The sequence below is a fragment of the Ursus maritimus genome, unplaced genomic scaffold, assembly GCF_017311325.1.
Source record: "Ursus maritimus isolate PB19 unplaced genomic scaffold, ASM1731132v1 scaffold_1, whole genome shotgun sequence".
Lineage (NCBI taxonomy): Eukaryota > Metazoa > Chordata > Mammalia > Carnivora > Ursidae > Ursus > Ursus maritimus.
In genome coordinates, this window is record NW_024423343.1 from 105,430,785 (window position 1) to 105,449,375 (window position 18,591).

At 51.0% G+C, this 18,591-nt stretch overlaps 1 protein-coding gene across 22 annotated transcripts in view; it reads right to left on the minus strand.

Annotated features, from left to right (window-relative positions):
- Window positions 1-12,380: 12,380 nt before the first annotated feature.
- The window catches only part of BIN1 (bridging integrator 1), a 55,417-nt gene continuing 49,206 nt past the window's right edge, over window positions 12,381-18,591 (minus strand). For 9 of the 22 annotated variants that reach the window (XM_040619141.1, XM_040619187.1, XM_040619145.1 and 6 more), the window contains 5 exons: window positions 16,442-16,549; window positions 15,430-15,519; window positions 15,066-15,176; window positions 14,656-14,757; window positions 12,381-13,004 (listed from right to left, as the gene is read on the minus strand). In XM_040619141.1, coding sequence (XP_040475075.1) covers window positions 12,897-13,004; window positions 14,656-14,757; window positions 15,066-15,176; window positions 15,430-15,519; window positions 16,442-16,549 — 519 coding nt within the window. In that variant the 3' untranslated portion in view covers window positions 12,381-12,896. The remainder of the gene's footprint in view (window positions 13,005-14,655; window positions 14,758-15,065; window positions 15,177-15,429; window positions 15,520-16,441; window positions 16,550-18,591) is intronic. The other 13 variants (XM_040619179.1, XM_040619222.1, XM_040619184.1 and 10 more) reach the window with 2 other exon arrangements.

The window sequence follows — 18,591 nt, forward strand, 5'->3', positions numbered from 1 at the left end:
GAGAAGCAGGCCCCCCCCACTGATCAGGGAGCCCAACACAGGGCTCTTTCCCAGGACCCCAGGATCATGACCTGAGCCAAAGGATGACACTTAACTGACTGAGCCACCCGGGTGCCTCCATCAATGTGTTTTCTATAGTTAAGAGTCTGTATCTTGGTTTTTCTCTCTCTCTCTCTTATTTTTTCTGTCTGGTTGTTTGTTTTGTTTCTTAAATTCCACATATGAGTGAAATCATACAGTATTTGTCTTCCTCTGACTACCTTATTTTGCTTAGTGATATACTCTCTAGCTCCATTCATGTCATTGCAAATGGCAACGATTTCATTCTTTTTTTATGACTAAGTAATATTCTATTGTATGTATGTACTACATCTTCTTTATCTGTTCATCAGTTGATGGACACTTGGGCTGCTTTCATATTGTGACTATTGTAAATAATGCTGCTATAAACATAGGGGTGCATTTATCCCTTTGAATTAATGCTCTTCTATTCTTTGGGTAAATACCCAGTAGTATGCTAGATCATAAGGCAGTTCTATTTTTAACTTTTTGAGGAAACTCCATCCTGTTTTCCAGAGTGGTTGCACCAGTTTGCATTCCCACCAACACTGCACAAGTGTTGCTTTTATTCCACATCCTCGCAACAGTTATCACTTCTTGTGTTTTTTATTTTAGCCATTCCGACAGGTGTGAGGTGATATCTCATTGTAGTTTTGATTTGTATTTCCCTGATGAGAAGATGATGAGCATCATTTCATGTGTCTGTTGGCCATCTCTGTGTCTTCTTTAGATAAATGTCTGTTCATATCTTCTGTGATTTTTAAGTGCATTATTTGTTTTGGGGGTGTTGAGTTTGGTAAGTTGTTTATGTATTTTGGATGCTAACCTTTTGTCAGATATGTCATTTGCAAATACCTTCTCCCATTCCATACATTGTGCTTCAGTTCTGTTGACTGTTTTCTTTGCTGTGCAGAATCTTTTTATCTTGATGAAGTCCCAATAGTTCATTTTTGCTTTTGTTTCCCTTGTCTTTGGAGACGTGTCTTGCAAGAAGTTGCTGTGGTTGAGGTCAAAGAGGTTGCTGCCTGTGTTCTCCTCTAGGATTTTGATGGATTCTTGCCTCACATTTAGATCTTTCATCCATTTTGAATTTATCATTGTGTGTTGTGTAAGAGAATGGACTAGTTTCATTCTTTTGCATGTGGCTGTCCAATTTTCCCAGCACCATTTATTGAAGAGACTATCTTTTTTCCATTGGATATTCTTTCCTGCTTTGGCAAAGATTAGTTGATGATATAATTGTGGGTCCACTGCTGGGTTTTCTATTATGCTCCATTAATCTATGTGTCTGTTTTTGTGCCAATACCATACTGTTTTGATGACTACCGCTTTGTAATCTAACTTGAAGTCTGGAATCACGATGCCTTCAGCTTTGCTTTTCTTTTTCAAGATTGCTTTGGCTATTCAGAGTCTTTGAGGTTCCACAAAAAATTTTAAAATTGTTCTAGTTCTGTGAAAAATGCTGTTGGCATTTTTCTTTTTTTGCCAACAAAGATTGCTTTGGGTGGTATAGACATGGTAATAATACTTTTCTTCCAATCCATGAGCATGAAATGTCTTTTCACTTCTTTGTGTTGTCTTCAATTTCTTTCATCAATGTTTTATAGTTTTCAGAGTACAAGACTTTCACCTCTTTAGTTACATTTATTCCTAAGTATCTTATGTTTTTGGTGTGACTGTAAATGAGATTGTTTTCTTAATTTCTCTTTCTGCTGCTTCATTATTGGTGTATAGAAATGCAACAGATTTCTGAACATTGATTTTGTATCCTGCAACTTTACTGAATTCATATATCAGTTCTAGTAGTTTTTTGGTGGATTCTTCCAGGTTTTCTAAGATAGCATCATGTCCTTTGCAAACAATGAAAGTTTTACTTCTTCCTTGCTGAGTTGGATGCCTTCCATTTCTTCTTGTCATCTGACTGCTGTGGCTAGGACTTCCAGTATGATGTTTAATAAAAGTGGTGAGAGTGGGCATCCTCATCTTGTTCCTGATCTTAGGGGAAAAGCTCTCAGTTTTTCCCCATTGAGGATGATGTTTGCTGTGGGGTTTTCATGTATGGTCTTTGTCATGTTGAGGTATGTTCCCTCCAGACCTACTTTACTGAGGGCTTTTATCTTGAATGGGTGTTGTACTTTGTCAAATGCTTTTTCTGCATCTACTGAGAGGATCATATAGTTCTTATCCTTTCTTTTATTAATGTGATGTATCACAATGATTGATTCACAAATACCGAACCAACCCTGCAACCCTACAATTTCCTTTAGTACTAAATAGGTGAGCAAGGATTTTTTCTGGGGACCCCTGATACTTTCTTAATCAAGCACCCAAATATTCTCTGACAACTCTTTTGATTTCTCCTTAAGACCAGATCCTAAATACAGAAACAGTAAAAACAAAACTTTCAGATATCTTCAGCTAAAATGTTCTTTGAAACCTCCCAGAAAACCCCAGAAACTCACAAAGATTTGTTCCTTCACCTTATAAAACAAGGATGAGTGATGCTAAGTCATTATGTTTGTTTAATGGGTTCCATCTTCCTTCATCAGAGCTGATTGGAAGCGTTGTCACATCAGAAGAGTCCCTCAGCCTTTCCTAGGTTAAGTTAATCTCTGTAATGTCATCAGTATGACTATTACAGACACTGTATGCTTTATGGGAAGGCCCTAAAGGTTTGTCAGTGCCCTCATGGTGAAGTAGAGTATTTTACTCTCTTCTGTCTTTGTGTTACTGGCTGCTGTAAAAAATTAGCCAGAGTTTTGTTGCAGGTTGTTTTAGTTAACTCTGTGTGGAAACTCTGCTATCGGCTACAGGCCAGGCACTGTGTCCAGCACAGAAGGGCAGCCTGAGGTCCTCATGAAGAGACTGTACCAGCGGCTCCAACCACCAACACTTGAGTGAGTCAACTCTAGGGACACACTGCTTAGCTAACCTCGCCTGGACAAACTTCAGACCACAACAACAGATGGATCAGGATTTCTAGGACACAGTTCAGACCAGAAGTTTCTGAAAGCCAACAACGAATGAGAATTAACTCAGATTGAATGAGGTTATTTTACTGTGATTATTTTTTGGAACGTTGTTGATGTTGCTTTAGTTATCTTTCATTTACAGATCTATGAGGGAGTCCTTTCTCTTCCTTCTTAACCTGCAATTTAATAAACTTCACTTTTGTATATTGAAAAGAAACATTTTTTTTCACAGAAATGAAAGTCCCTGGGTGTCTTTTCTCCCATGTACCTCTCTCCACAGAGATGGCTGCTCTATCTGAATTTAATACATATTATTCCCATGCATTTTTGAACACTTTGTTGTATGTAGATATCCATTAGTAATATATGGCATAGTTTTCAAGTTTTTAATCTTCACAGAATTGGAAGCATGTTGTAACTCTCCCTCTGCAGTTTTCCCTTCTGGGAAGAAGGTGGTGAACATTGTTTCTGAGATTTGTGCATATTGATATATGTAGTTCTCACTTGTTTATTTTCCCATAACATGGCTATACTCTATCCATTTCCTGTTGGTGGACATTTAGGTCTTTGCCATTGTCTATACAACTGGGGCTGCACTAAACATTTTGTACAGGTCTGATGACCTATTTACTGAGTAGAAGAACCTCCAGTGGAAAACTGGCACTGGTTTTAGCTGTTAAACAGTTATAGCTGGACATGAAAAGAAACCTTTTCATCTGATTCCCACTGACCCACCAGAATTCGGAAACTCTTACTTAGTTCTTTCAACTTTTTGTGGAAGTGTAGCTATTGTCATAGGTTCAATGAGAAACTGTCCTCCTTTTTACTGAAATATAATTGGATTGTGCATTTGGGATGCCATACCTAGGGATAATTCTCATTTAACCAGGTATGATGAGTCACTTTATGTACAGAATCAATGCCACAAAGCCCTCCCCAGAGAGCATACCGGGTGCCAGCCTCACAGGTGGGAAATAAGGTGGCTTCCTGCAGGCCAGGAACATTCCCCCGTCTCAGGAACTTTGAAAAGAAAGGAAATCATCCAGTCACCTGGTGTTGACAGTTTCATGGGCTCCGTTTCCCAGCAAATAATAGAAACTTTTAAAAATCCCGGCTGAGGGCCCTTATGAAAACTTCCAGACAGACACTAATTCCAGGGCCTTTGCAGTCGCTCGATGCTTCATGGATCCCTAGATTTGAAATCAAATGTAAGTAGACCTATGTAAATAATTATTTGCTGCACCTATGTAAATAATCAGGCCAAGCCTGATCAGACCCATTGGCTGGGGATCAAAAATAATTTGGGGGGATTATTATGACCTTGGGGGGGTGGAGACTGTTTTTAGAAAATGTGGAAGACTTTAAATAGGCAAAAGAATTACTGTGTGGCTCTCTGCTGGAAATCTGGACATGACCTAGTGGACCTTGGGGTTGTCTGATTCTATGGGGTCCATGCCTTTGACTGTTTGGGGCTGGGCTGCTTTGTAGCTCTGTAGAGACTGAGCTAGCTAATGTAGGCTGACAGAGATGCACATAAGTATCGTCCAGGAGAAACTATAAATCTCTGTAAATCCAGTTCTCATGTGTACTGCCTGTTGCAGCTCACTGGCTCCTCATTAATGAGTTAAATAAAATGTGTTGCATTTCTATTTGCATGAGACATATATGGATACGTATGAATGGTTTTACTTTTTTAAAATATTCTGTAATACTTCGGGATGCCTAGGTGGCTCAGTCAGTTAAGCCTCTGACTTCAGCTCAGGTCATGATCTCAGGGTCCTGGGATTGAGCCCTGCTCCACGCACAGCAGAAAGTCTGCTTCTCCTTCTCCCTCTTGTCCGTCTCCTCCCCCTGCTCATGCTCACTTTCTCAAATACATAATTTTTTTAATTAAATAAATAAATTAAATATTCTGTAATACCTCTTAATTCCCACAACCATTCTGTAAATTAAGTGTTGTCACTACAAACTGAGACCCAAGGCTGGGGAACAGAGACCCAAGGCTGGATCGCACCATCAAGGTGCCTCCAGGACCAGAGCCCAGGTCTCAAGCACCCCCACACCTGCTTGCAGGTGCCTGGATACAATCCAGACATCCATCTTATCAGTGCCCTGCACTCTTATTCCCTCTGGAATCACCCTTTCCTCTGCTCCCGAGTTATACAGCTCACCGTCCCTTCCCTACATATTTGAAAATTTCAGTTCCTGCCCCACTATCTCCTAGGGCTTCCTTTGGGTAGAGGGCTGGGAGGGAAGTGGCTTTTCTTCCATGCACAGCTCTATCTGTCCTCTGCTCCCAAAGCATGCTCTGTGCCTGGTGGCTCCTCTCTCGGCCCTGGGTCTGTTCTTACATGCAACTCAGCCTTGCTCTTTGGTTTCCTCAAAGCAATAGTGACACAACTAAAGGTATAGGATTAAAGGTGGGATTTTCAGCCCAGCACAGAATTAGAAACATCTTAAATTGAGTATTAGTCTTTAGTGTCTTACGAACATCACCCTTTGTCCATCCTCAGGCCTGGCTCACTGCCACCTCCTCAGGCCCCTGTCTTCTTCCAGACTCTTCCATCTCTCCCCACCCTTCCCCTGGTGGGGTCCTCACACCCACCTCCCTCACCCCCCTCCCCCCGCCCCACAGGCAGAGGCAAAATTACTTTAGCATGAAGAACAACTCACCTCTTTGGCTTCTCCTATCCAGGCCATGTGAGAGAAGAAGAATCCTGTTTCAGAAGCAAACATGATCTTAGGGTTGTTTTTTCACCCCAACAAATGACCTTTTGACTCTGTTAGAGGAATTTTTTGTTTCCTGCTGGCCCGATCCTTTCCAACTTCAAACTACAGGCAACTTTTCTAATAGAAATTGTTTTCTCCCTATTACACAAAAATCAAATTCCCCGACAGAAGGTGATAATCTGTCAGCATGGAATGCACCCAAACAACGTAGCCACCAGCCTGAAGATGCTTCCCAGAGAGGAAGACTGCAACTGCAGTCTTTTGTTTGAATAAGGTTACATACACACAGCACACTATTTTGAAAGATCTTAAATGTAAATCTTGCCTATGGTCTCTCAGAAAAATTCTTGTGAACAAAATAGAAAAAGATTTGCAGCTCACAGGACAGTGGAGCAGGGGGCAGGTGTCAAACTGGGGAAACCAACATTTCAAAAGAGAATATCTGAGCAAGCATGAGTCTATGGTGGTATGCCTCAGGGCTCTGCAGGAGGTGGCTCTGTAGAGTTCAGTGACCTTATTACAAGTGATCATATCATTGTTCTACTGTCCACCACCAGTCTGCAACCCTGAGTGCTTGGCTTCAGCCAAGTTAGGACACAGGCTGAGATGGAAGTTGGCTGTGACAGACTCAGAGCCCACAGGTTACTGACAAGGCTCAGTCATCAGGTCAAATTAACCAGGTAAAATGCAACCAGGAGAAGTGCTGGTCTGCCTTTGAGTATTTAAAAACCACAGTCCCAAACAGGCAAAAATGAAACAGGTTACTGGGTTGGGGTGATAGGATTGGCATTCCTTTGTTCCAGTTTCTAGCAAACAATGGCAATTAGCTGTGGTGGCCACAGGGCAGGGTCCGAGCAGAGCATGGAACACCATACTCTGAGCACCCCTACCAGGACCCTGACCTGGGTGGAGCCAGGGCTCCTGCTGGAAGAGCAGCTAAGCTCAGCCCACTACATGCAGCATGACAAATGCCAGGACAGACAGATGGACTGATGGGGGTGAGCTCAGAGGAGGTGGCCAACTCCTGGGGCTGGGCACTCTGGTCTAAAGGGGAGTGGGTGTCAGTAGGAAAGGAGAGGGCCAGTCTCTGAGGGCACTTAGCCACAGCATGGCAGAGAAAAGTGGGACAGCAGGAAGAGGCCAGCGGCTCAGCTATGTCATCGAGACAGTAGACAGGGCCAGCTGCTGAAGGGTCTGGATGACGGATTTGGGCTTACGTGGGAAAACACAGGAGCCATGTGGTCAGGAATGAGTCCCTGAAAAATTGCCTTGGCAGCCATGGTACACTGCAGGGATGGACTGGAGGGAGACCACAGAGTGGCAGCGAGACCCACCAGAACACCGTCACATGAGTGCAGGAGGAGGTGGTGGGACCTGAACCAGGAGGAAGGGGAGACAGGCAGGAAGAAACCGATTCAGAACTTTTTAGAAAGCCAATCAGAGGACTCGTGGTGGACATGGGAGCATGGAGCAATCAAGAACAGTTCAAGTAATGAAAAGTCCTGCAAATGTGATGGGTTTGTTTGTCTCACATGCCAAGTCAGGAGATGGCAGGCAGTTTGGAAGGAACACAGCTCTGGGATGATATCCTTCCACCTTTCCATTCTTTTTTTTTTAATGATTTTTTATTATATTATGTTATTCACCATACAGTACATCCCCGGTTTCCGATGTAAAGCTCGATGATTCATTAGTTGCGTATAACACCCAGTGCACCATGCAATACGTGCCCTCCTTACTACCCATCACCGGTCTATCGCATTCCCCCACCCCCCTCCCCTCTGAGGCCTTCAGTTTGTTTCTCAGAGTCCATAGTCTCTCATGTTTCATTCCCCCTTCTGATTACCCCCCCTTTCTTTATCCCTTTCTTCCCCTACTGATCATCCTAGTTCTTATGTTCCATAGATGAGAGAAATCATAGGATAGTTGTCTTTCTCTGCTTGACTTATTTCACTTAGCATTATCTCCTCCAGTGCCGTCCATGTTGTAGCAAATGTTGAGAACTCGTTCTTTCTGATAGCTGAGTAATATTCCATTGTATATATGGACCACAACTTCTTAATCCAGTCATCTGTTGAAGGGCATCTCGGCTCCTTCCACGATTTAGCTATTGTGGACATTACTGCTATGAACATTGGGGTGCATATGGCCCTTCTCTTCACTACGTCTGTATCTTTGGGGTAAACACCCAGTAGTGCAATGGCTGGATCATAGGGTAGCTCAATTTTTAACTTTTTAAGGGACTTCCACACTGTTTTCCAGAGTGGCTGTACCAACTTGCATTCCCACCAACAATGTAGGAGGGATCCCTTTCTCCACATCCTCTCCAACAATTGTTGTTTCTTGCCTTGTCTATTTTTGCCATTCTAACTGGCGTAAGGTGGTATCTCAGTCCACCTTTCCATTCTGCCATTCTCAGTGAGTGGTTCTTTCTTTATGCATGTGGCCTCAGGGTCACAAGATAGTTGCTGTACCTGCAGCCTTCCTTCCTTTTCTGTTGAAAAACCTTTGACTTTTTATTTGGGAGGGGATGCCCTCCTTCATCTCATTGGCCAGGACTGTGTCATAAAGCCACCTGTAGCTGTAAGGAAGGCTGAGTGACTTTCGTGGAGTTCGTCGGTACCCTGAAAAAAATCAGAGTTTGGTTAAGGAGGAGAAACAGAGGCATATAGGCTGGGTACCTAGCAGTGTCTGCCCCTGGGGGAGGTGGGAGGTGGGGGATGTCTAGGGGTTACCGCACATTTGACAAGCCCAGCTCAGAGCCATAAACAGTTTGAGGTGCCCGTTGGCCCCCAGAGAAGATGGGCAATTAGATACACCCACCTGAAGCTTCAGTGAGGACACTCACCTGAAGCCATAGATTTGGAGTGGCCAGCTCATAATGAAGGAGGACCTTCCAGAAGTTCCCAGCCCATTCCACGACTCTGCTCTATAGAAACCACGCACCCTCCAGAACTACCACAGTAAGAATGGCAGTGCTGTACCAGGCTTCCAGAGGAGGGAATCCCATCACCTCAGCTCTGGGTGGTTTCTGTGTATGAAACTTGGCCTGCCTGTGAGCTTGTCATCTCCTTGGGAAGAACTGCGCCTCCTTCCTGCTTGCGTCCAGCGGTTCACACAGAGCAGGGCCCATTGAGGACATGAGATAAACGCTGGGGGTTCACAGGCTGGGGGCCAGGACCTCTGCCACCCTGGGACCCAAACAAAGCATTTCCTTGATCAAGACTCAATGTCCCTTTTTGTCACTGTGTGTTGACCTAGGCTGGCTGGGACAGAGGATCTTCCCCCTTCTCCCACCACAGTCGGGGTCCTCATCTGTAATCAGGGCTGTCAAGAAGCCACTTCCTTGCTTGTGAATAATCATCTCTAATTATGCTGAGAAGGGCCCTTCCTCAGTGATTTGCTCTTCCTCAGCCAGCGCTGGGCCTGGGATGCCACTGTTGGCAGCCTGCCCTGTCTGCCAACAGACCCACAGGGGCTCCTCCCAGGAGCCCCAGCCTGGGAGCCAGCCAGGCGGGCTGTCTTGACTGCCTTCTCCCTCTCTGGCCTCATGGAATGGCTTCTGAAGGAGCTTTTCTTAAAGGAAGGTGTTTCTCACCTCCTCAGCAGTCCTGCCTCGAAACCTCTGACATTGGGGGTCAGGCCGCCCTGACGCCTTCCTCCTGCCTCCTCTACAAACTCTCCCAGGTACCCTCATCACTTCCCTGGCCCATCTCCACCTCAGTGCCCCTCAGCCTTGACCTCTCTCCTGAGCTCCAGGCTCCTCAGCGAGAGCCTGAACCCCCACAGGCCTCCAGGTGCTAGCTCTTTTTCGTCTCCAGAACCTTGAACGCACAACCAAGATAGCCCCTGCTGTGGTCTTTTCTTGCCCGCTTTCCCCCAGACTGTGAGTGCATTGGGGTAGGAACCACACACGAATCTTCTCTGTAATTTCAGGGACTGAGTGGGAGATGGCTGGTGAGTGAATGAATGAACAAGTGAATGAATGCTCAGGAGACTAGATCTGTATAGACTCAGGTGTGTGCTCAACCACACAGGCTAAGGAAGACATCACACTGTCTATACCATCTCCCGTGGTGGGACATGTTCTGGGGTAAGGGGGTCAGATGACTATTCCTCTTGGAACATGGAGAAACAGCCCCACATGGGTTATGTCCGGAACCCTGGTCACACAATGACCCTCTTGAGGTGAGTAAAGTAAGGGTGTCCTAAGTCTCACACACGCTCACACTCACAAACACACGCACACAAACACCTACTTGTAGCCTCCATCCAGTCACATTCCCTGGTCTCATGGGCTCTTCTGGAAGACACCACGCAGTGGCATGCTCACTGGCTTGAGGTCCTAGAACCCACCCCCCATCTCCTTGGAAGCCATGCCCAAATTTGCGTTCATGTGTCCACCCTCCCCCATTTGGCCCAGCCCTACCTCCGGCTCAAGGCCTTGTAACTTTGGGGCCAATCAGAGGCCCCACCCCCAGCTGTAGACTCAGCACTGGAGACTCAGGCCAATGAGACAAAGGAGATTTGCTGAGGGGCTTCTGGGAAGGAAAACTCATGTCCCTCTGCAGAGGTCTCTTCTGCACAGGGCAGTGCACAGACATCAAACCTGAACCCTGTCCAAAGATGAAGCCAACACCCAGGGAACAGGGGGCCCAAGAGCATCATGGAAAGCCTGAGCTGGCCTGAGTGCCCATCTACTTTAGATGCCACGAATGCCCAGCCAAGGCTTGCTGAGCAAATGAACCCAAGGTTTGTTCACAGTGTCCCAGTTCAGACCTGGTGTTTGGGAGGGGGTGACACTAGGGGTGTGAATATTTAAATTCCCAGAGGCAGAACCAAGGGTGAACGGGCCAGTGAGACCAAGAGAAGCAATGCCAGTGTGGTTTCCAAATGCATGAGGATGAGGAACAAGAAGCCAGCCAGAGCTGGCCAGTGTCTGAGTGCTGTGGAAGGTCTTGGGAGCGGGCAGGAGGGAGGCGAGACGGGGAGGAGTTCCCAGAGCTGGGCTGGGGCCTTCTGAAATAGTCTGATCACTGCTTGTGCAGAGTCTGTGGCCTTGGGCAAGGAGAGGGAGGGACCATTAGCACTGACGAGATATGTGCTGCTTGCCTCTGAATTTCAAATTTCTCTCAAATGGACACAAATCTGGTAGTGTCCCAGCTCTCAGACACTCGTCCCAGCTCAGGCTTCAGGCCAGCTGCCTATCCACTTGGGTGGGGATACTGCATTTAGGCTCCCTACCTCTGGAAGCTATCTGTGCAGGGTCAGCTCCCTCCCACAGCCTGCATGGAGCTCCCTGCAGGCCCCACTCTGTGAAATGGAGCAGGGCTTTTCCTGCCGAATATAGCCCCACTGCAAGGGGCAGGACCTCCTTGGGGGTCAGGGGGTGAAGCCCAAAGCCACCATTTCATATATCCATGAACCTCATATTGTGATAAACCTAAAGCAAATGTTTTGTCCTCCATCGTGTGTTTAAACTTTCCATCATGAAATAAAAGTGAAGATTCTCATGGCACACCCCATACCCCAGGGCACACACCCCAGGTTCTCAAGCACAGTGGAGCTGACCAAGCCTGGACTTCAAGCCCAGCTCCACCAGCAAGTAGCTGTCAATGTGGGAGGAATGAATGAATGAATGAATGAATGAATGAATGAATGAAAAGCTAACGCTTCCAAAGGAGAAGTAACTGGAAATGAGCCCCGTGTGCCTGTGCTCATGAAAACCATGGCTGGCAAAGCCAACACTGTCAGCCACAGATAAGGCAGGGCCGTGGTAGTGATGATTCTGCCACCTAAAGCAAAGCTCAGGGATTTTACCCAAAAATAAAGCTAAGTTTCTGACATCATCTCCTTCACCAGCTTTTTACCACTATCCAGAGTTATGTAGAGAGAAGTCCCTTCCACCTGGAAGTCCAGCTGGTCCCTAGGCCCACAAGCACACCGGACCCAGCCATCACTGTGTGTGCCACAGGCTTGCTCACAGCAGGCCGAGCTCACTGAGGAGCTGAAGATCTAGGCTGCATGCAGTGGGGACCTTCCTGCTGGAAAGGGAGGCAGGCAGCGTGAAGAGGAAAAAGCTGGGCCAGCTGAGCTTGTCCTTCCTGGCACCAGGCTTAGGCCTTCCCCATGCACCTGAGGCCAACTGTGCAGGTTCAGAACCCTGTCCCACTACTCACCAGCAAGTCACTGAGCCTCCTTGGGCCTCAGTTTCCTCCTCGGGGAGATGGAGTCCTGGCACCTGACCCCGGAGTTCTCACACATATTAAATAATGCCACTTAGGGCGGCACCTAGCTGGCTCTTCAGGCGCCTTCCCTTCCCGTCTCTCAGCCCCCATCACCTGCACCCCAACCAACCACTAGTTAAAATGCCAGGGGGCAGGGGTTGAAGCTTTCAGCGGGGCCTGGAGGAACTCAAAAGGAGGTGGTGAGCACACCGCAGCTGGTGGGGGAACTGCAAGAATGAAGCCCCTTGATCAGCAGCACTTGCCCTGGCAGAGGGTTGGGCGGGGGGGGGGGGACGACTGTCTCCGTAGAAAAGCCACCGATAATCACGGTTTCATCACACTGCAGACAGAAATGGAGTGAGGACAAATAAATGAACACAGGTTTTCTGAGTGTTTTTGTCAGTTTGTTTCATTTTGTCTGGAACACTAAGATTTATTTTCAAACAGCACACGGATGGTCTGCGGGGCAAGGCCAGGCCAGGCTGATGTCTGGGCCTTGAGGTCTCCGGAGAGACCTGACCCCACCCACAGCAGCTGTCAGGAAAAAGAGGACCCTTGCCCAGGCTGCTCTGCCAAAGCTTCAGGCAAGTGTGGCGGCTCAGCAGCCCCCAGCACCCCCCCTGCGGCCAGGCACACAGCGGGCGCAGGGGTGGGGGGGGCGGGGGCAAGGAACCTAACTAGGGGACACAGCAGCTTCAGGAACACTGGTGATTCCACTGGACTTGCCGAAAACAGGCTCTTTGGAAAACAACCTAATCTTTGGGAGAACACCTCTTGGCTTAGGTTTCTCCTCTCCCTTTGCTTTTCAAAAGTTTAAAAACAAAATCAAAAAAAAAAAAAAAAAACCACACATTTTTCGGGAAAAGGTGTTCTTCACACGCCCAGAGAGCTGCACCGGCCGCTGCCCTCACTGAACCCGCTCGGTGAAGTTCTCGGGAAAGACGCCCCGGCATTTCTCCAGCTCCTTGTGCTGGTTCCAGTCACTCTCCTTCACACCCATGAGCCAGCCTTCATCCTGAGAGTGAAGCAGAGCACCCAGGTCACACAGGGATGGGGACAGAGGGCACTCAAATCCTGAGGGCATGGGTCTCCCTTGAGATTTGCTGGGAGGATGTCCCCTCCTTCCTCTTGACCATTTCCTCCAGCCTATCACAGCCACCTGAAAGAATGCCTCCTCCAGGCAGCATTCCCCGCTACCCCAGACCCAAACCTGCCCAAGCTAGGAGCCATCTGCCCTTCAGCAGGTGATTTAACTCTGGCATTTGGGCAAGTCCTCCTCTCTCTAGAAAGGCAGTCTAACTGCTGCACTGGTCTGAATGTGTCTAAACGCCCTCAATCCCAGGCCAAGGAACTTCCCACCGTCTGGTGCCTACAGAGCACATCAGCTATCCTTCCAGACTTCTACAAACAATACCAGAAATTTCTGTTTCAAGTTTCTCAAGTGACTCAAGGCCACCCCATCAAGACCTCCACCTCAAACCTGGCCTTTGCTTTCATACTGACCCCTCACAGGGCCTACCTACCCAAGCCCTGACAAGGTCCCTAGCCCCAGACTCTGACCCCTGGGCCTGCAGGGACCACACATCCCTGCCCATGGTGGAGGCCATCACTGACCTGCTAAGCCTGGCATCTCCCTAGATCTTTGTTCTGCCATTGCCTGCCTGTCACAGAGCCTATGTATGTCCTCTCTGACCTATGTCCACCCACCTACGTGACTCCCACCATGGGCCAGGGGCCAGGATTCTGCTTCTTAAAATCCCACCTGGTCCAGGGCTGGCCCAAGGAGGACATGAGTGGAGACCCGGGGGTTGAGTGGAACTGGCAGAGTTAGCACTGGGACCAGGAAATCCTTGTTACTTGAACCTCCCAGCCCTTGTGGCCTCAGTCAGTACCTGCTGCCCTCAAGTCCCAGCTCACTCAACACCCACAGTGAGGCTCCTGCTGAAAAGCCAAAGCGCCCTGAACCAAGCAGCCTGTCGGAACTTAGGAAGGCAGTCTCCGCTCTGTGCCAGCCCCCAGACTCCACTGGGAGCTTACTCTGAGATTGACTAATAAGGAGAAGCCACAGCAGAGGAAAGGTCTGGGAGGTATCTGGCCTGGGAAACAGCTGCGGACACAGCTGGGGCTGTTCGGGGGTCCTGCAGGAAGCCACACATTGTCCCTGTGGGCAGGGGGCAAGGCCAGCCTGGAGGAGGCAGCCCAACATGAGGCTGCCGAGCAGGCACCTCACCAGCTCACTGCTGGGCAGGAGGGCTCACGGAGAGGTGGCCGGGGATCCTGTCCTAGGAGGGGAAGGAGACCTTAAGGGGCAGGGAAGGGAGAACGGGAGAAAGACACTTAGATGCGAAAAACTGAGAGAAAGTCAGAGCCAAGGAAAGGAGGAAACAGGAAGAATTTGGAAAGGGGACAGTCCCAGGAAATGGACAAAGGGGACGCGGAGATGGGGAGAGAGACCCAGGGAAATGTGATAGCACGGGAGAAGGGGCCAAAGGGAAGGGAGAGAGATGGGGGAGAGGCGAAGGGAGGGGAAAATGAGTGAGGGGAGAAGAGAAAAGGAAAGAGGAGGAGGAGGGGTAGCAGCGGCGGGCCAGGCCTGTAGGTCTGCAGTGGTGGGTGTCTGCTGCCCCCTGCTGGCCACTCCCACCACCGCCGGCCGGAGCCCTCACCTGCTCCTCGGGGTTCTGGAAGGGGATCACCAGCACCACATCACCAGCCTTAAGCTGCAGCTCATCCGTGTCAGTGGCCACGTAGTCGTGCTGGGCCTGCACCTGCAGCGGTTGGGGGAGAGCTCAACACCCCTTCCTCCGAGCCCTTTGGTCCCACCTGCAACCTAGCACAGTGCACCAGGCCTTGTGGTGGCTTCAGTGTACCCTGGAAACATGGTGACCAGGAGCACGTGAAAGCAGCAGGACCAGGGCTCAAGACGCCACCTCGCCGACTGGGTAGCAGGGGTAGTGGAGGCAGGGGGACTTTGGGCAAACCCACATAGCCTCCCAGCTCATTGTCCTCATCTGTAAAAGGGCACTGTCGGGTCAAATGGCAGCAGAGGCTGTGGGGTCAGCAAGCCAGGGCTTACCTTGAACATGAACCCTGGGGGCAGGTCCAAGCGTCCCGCCCCACTGCCACCCTCCACGGTGCCATTCACAGTTGCTGAGAAGGTCTCTACCACCACCGCAGGGAGAGAGCTCTGGGGGAGGAAGCACAGTCAGTATGGGCGGGGAGCTGGTCCCGGGAGGGCAGGGGCCACAGGGGCAAGGGAAGGGGAGGGTCTCTGTGACTGATGCCAGACTGGTCTGCCTCCGGGTTCCTCGACAGGAACTGTGACCTGGACCAGCACAGAGCAAGGAGCACAGGCAGGACACGGGACTGGGGAGCCACGAGCGGGAGGGCAGGTGGACAGCAGGAAAGAAAAGACAGGGCCTTGGTCCCTGTCGTCTTACGGAGGCCGCTTCACTTGCTGCTGTCTCCCCGGGCTCCTGGGCTCCAGCCGCAGGTTGGGTCCCACCCGCCACCTCCGAGGCCTCCGCCGGCTGCAACATAAATTCCGGCATGGGGTCAGACACAGGACAGATGCTGTAACCAGGACAGGGAAAGGGGCCATGGAGGGTAGCACCCCAAGTGGCTCACTAGTGCCTCTGTGTGGTACAGGGAGCCCCTGGAGGAAAGGCCAGGTCCCTGCCATGGGAAGCAGCTGGAGAAGCAGCTGGAGAAGGTGCTGGCAGCACAGAGATGCCAAGTGACGTGCTGCACAAGCCCCTGGATGCCACCAAGACCCTCCCTCACAGGCCCTGCCCTCTATGCCCAAGACCTGGCCAAGCCTCAGCTTCTTCCCACCTGCCTGGCCTGGTGGCTAAGCCAGTAGACCCCCACGCTCAGGGAGAGCAGCAAGCACCTGTCCCAGCCCAAACAACTCAGGGCAGGCCAAACAGCCCTTGCCTGGCCCTGGACACCTGCTCCCCGAGGAGGGGGCAGGGCAGCACCGTGCTGGGCACCATGGCGGGGGCCTGGCCAAGGCAGAGTGGACACTGCCCAGCCTCAGTCAGGCTGACCTGGGCCAACACTCACACTCAGCCACTTCCGAGCTCTGGGAGCAATCACTCAAGCTTCCTAGCCCCCACTTCCTCATCTGTAAAAGGAGGAAATGTCTAGGTTAGGGTGAAAATTAAATGAGAAAATTCTGGAAAGTGCCTGCCATAAATCAGTAGATGCTCTGACCGGTCCTCCCTCCCTCTGCGAGATGCCTGAGCTGGGAGGCTGGAGTTGGCGAGGAGGAGAAGGACCCGTCTGGCCTGAATTACAGTAAGCAGGAATGGGCCTCTTGGCTCATGGCCCTGGCCTCACCCTCAGGCCCACAGCAGCCTTGTCCATCCTGTGCCCCCTCCTCCGGGCTCTTCCTCGCTGCTACACCCCCAGAGACTGGGGACAGGTGGGGGCTGGCAGGTGGACACTTACTTGGGCAGGCCCCGGCTCGGCCGTCTGGCTGGGCCAGGCCACAGCAAAGGTGCCCTCGGCAGCGCTGGGCTCCCTGGAAGGCAGGCTGCCAGCTGGACTCTCTGTGGGCTAGTGACGGGCCACCAGGGAGAACAGGGCGGGAGGGGTGGGAGACCAGGAAGGAGAGGGTGTTGGGCAAGGGCATGAGACAAGAAAAGAGAGTTGTGAGCAGCCCAGTGTTGGCAGAAGGGAGACTGGGTACCTGCAGCAGGCAGCGTGGCCCAGTGGGGGACAGACATGGAACCCGTAAAGGGAAAACCACTCCCACGTCCTTGCTCCTAGCACTGCCAAGGGGATGAGCAGGTGCAAATGAACCGCACACAGCTCAGCACCCACCAAAATCCTCTCATCACGACGGCTGCCCGCACCAGGCTTTCTTTGGCCTCCTTCAGAGTAAGGGTATCTGGAGCCTTTGAGCTCGCGGGAGAGTGTGCCAGCAGCACTTCCACACCAGCTCTCCTGCTGCCGCGGAAGCTGCACTGTGGTTGTTGATGAAGTCCCATGCCCTCCCTGAGCCTCGTGCCCGAGCCACCCAGTGACAAGGACACCTGCCCAGCAGGCCTGCTCACAGAAGGACACCTGGCCTCGCCCTGCTTCTCCTGCATCTCCCTGTCTCCCTGTCCCAACAGCTCCCTGATGCCACTGCCCTGTAGCACCCCCACAGACAGAAAACTCCTCAAGGACAAAGACCCTCCACCCCACGGCCCCCCTCGCAGGCCTCAGACCAGCACAAGGACAGCACATCCATCCCAGGTGACCACTCACAGACCCTGACTACGGAGCCGAACCACAGAAGACCCTCTTCTCTGGCTTAACTGAGGAGCCCCTTCCCCATAGGGCCTGGCTGAGGGGCAGTTTCTCCACGGACGGAAAGCAGTGGGACAGCTGGAGACAAGCAGTGACGGCCAGCTCCCTGTGCACATGAGCACCGGCCCGTGCGTGCATGTGCACGCACCTGTGAACAGGCTAGGTGCAGGACCAGGCAGGATGGGCCAGGCACACACGGAGGAGCAGCTCCCCCCGGGGGTGGGCACAGAGCAAACACGGCTTACCTCCCAGAGGTCCCACGGAATTGACTAAGCGCAGCAGAGAGGGAGAAGGACAGAGTTAGTACAGAGGTTAGTGATGGGGGTGGGCAAGCAGTCCCCAGTGACCCCCACCCCAGGTCCCTAGAGTCCAGCAGGCACAGGGCAGCATGGAGCCAAGCTCTGAGGTCTCCAGAGGGCCAAGTCCTGGATACCTGCCAAGGGGCTGAGACCCCAAGCCACGGAGTGCCCAGACATGGGGCTGTTGCCAGGAGAGGGGCAAGATGTTGACAGGGGCCATAAGTTACCAAGTGAGTGTTTAGCTGACCCTCCTCCTGACAGTCCTCTTTCTGACCTGTGTCTGCTCTTCCCCTCCTCATGTTCAGGGCTGGAGGAGGTGACAAGAGCTGGGGCCAGGGGAAGGGCAGTGAGTGGGAGGAGAGCCTGTTGACCCCAGGACCCCAAGGGCCTGGCTCAGATGGGCACACATGGCCTGACATGAGCCCAGGACCCAGTGCCTCAGAGACCCATGGGCCCACAGGTGCTGGTGGACTCAGACCAACCTGACCAGAGGGCGTGGGTGCCTTCACAGGGCTGGCCACAGGCGGGAGGGGGTCAAAGTCCAGGTCCAGCAGACTGGCCTGCTCCGAGAAAGGCCCCGGGGCCTCAAACTTGGCAGCAGTAGCAGAGGAGGAAGGCAGTTAGTCACAGGCTCGAGCATCCCACGGCGTGCACACAGGAGGCACACACGCTCACAGACACGTCTGCCTCACACACACAGGAGACTGCCCCTGCACAACCCTGGCATAAGCTCCACGCACAGAGACAACACCCGCCACCCACCTCAGACACCAGCAACAGACCCACTTGGGGCAATGACCCACCAGCCCAACATCAGGCCCAACTCTGCCGTCTGTCCCTGTTCTGCAAGCTGAGACGGTCTACCAGTGCCTGTTTCTCCTCTCTGCTCCCCGCACCCACGGGTTCTCCCAGCCCTCCCCCCGCCCTCCCCCCAAAGAAGCTTCACAGTCCACCACCCAGGCTGGATAAGACCACACACACGCCCTCTAACTGAGAGGGCCCCTA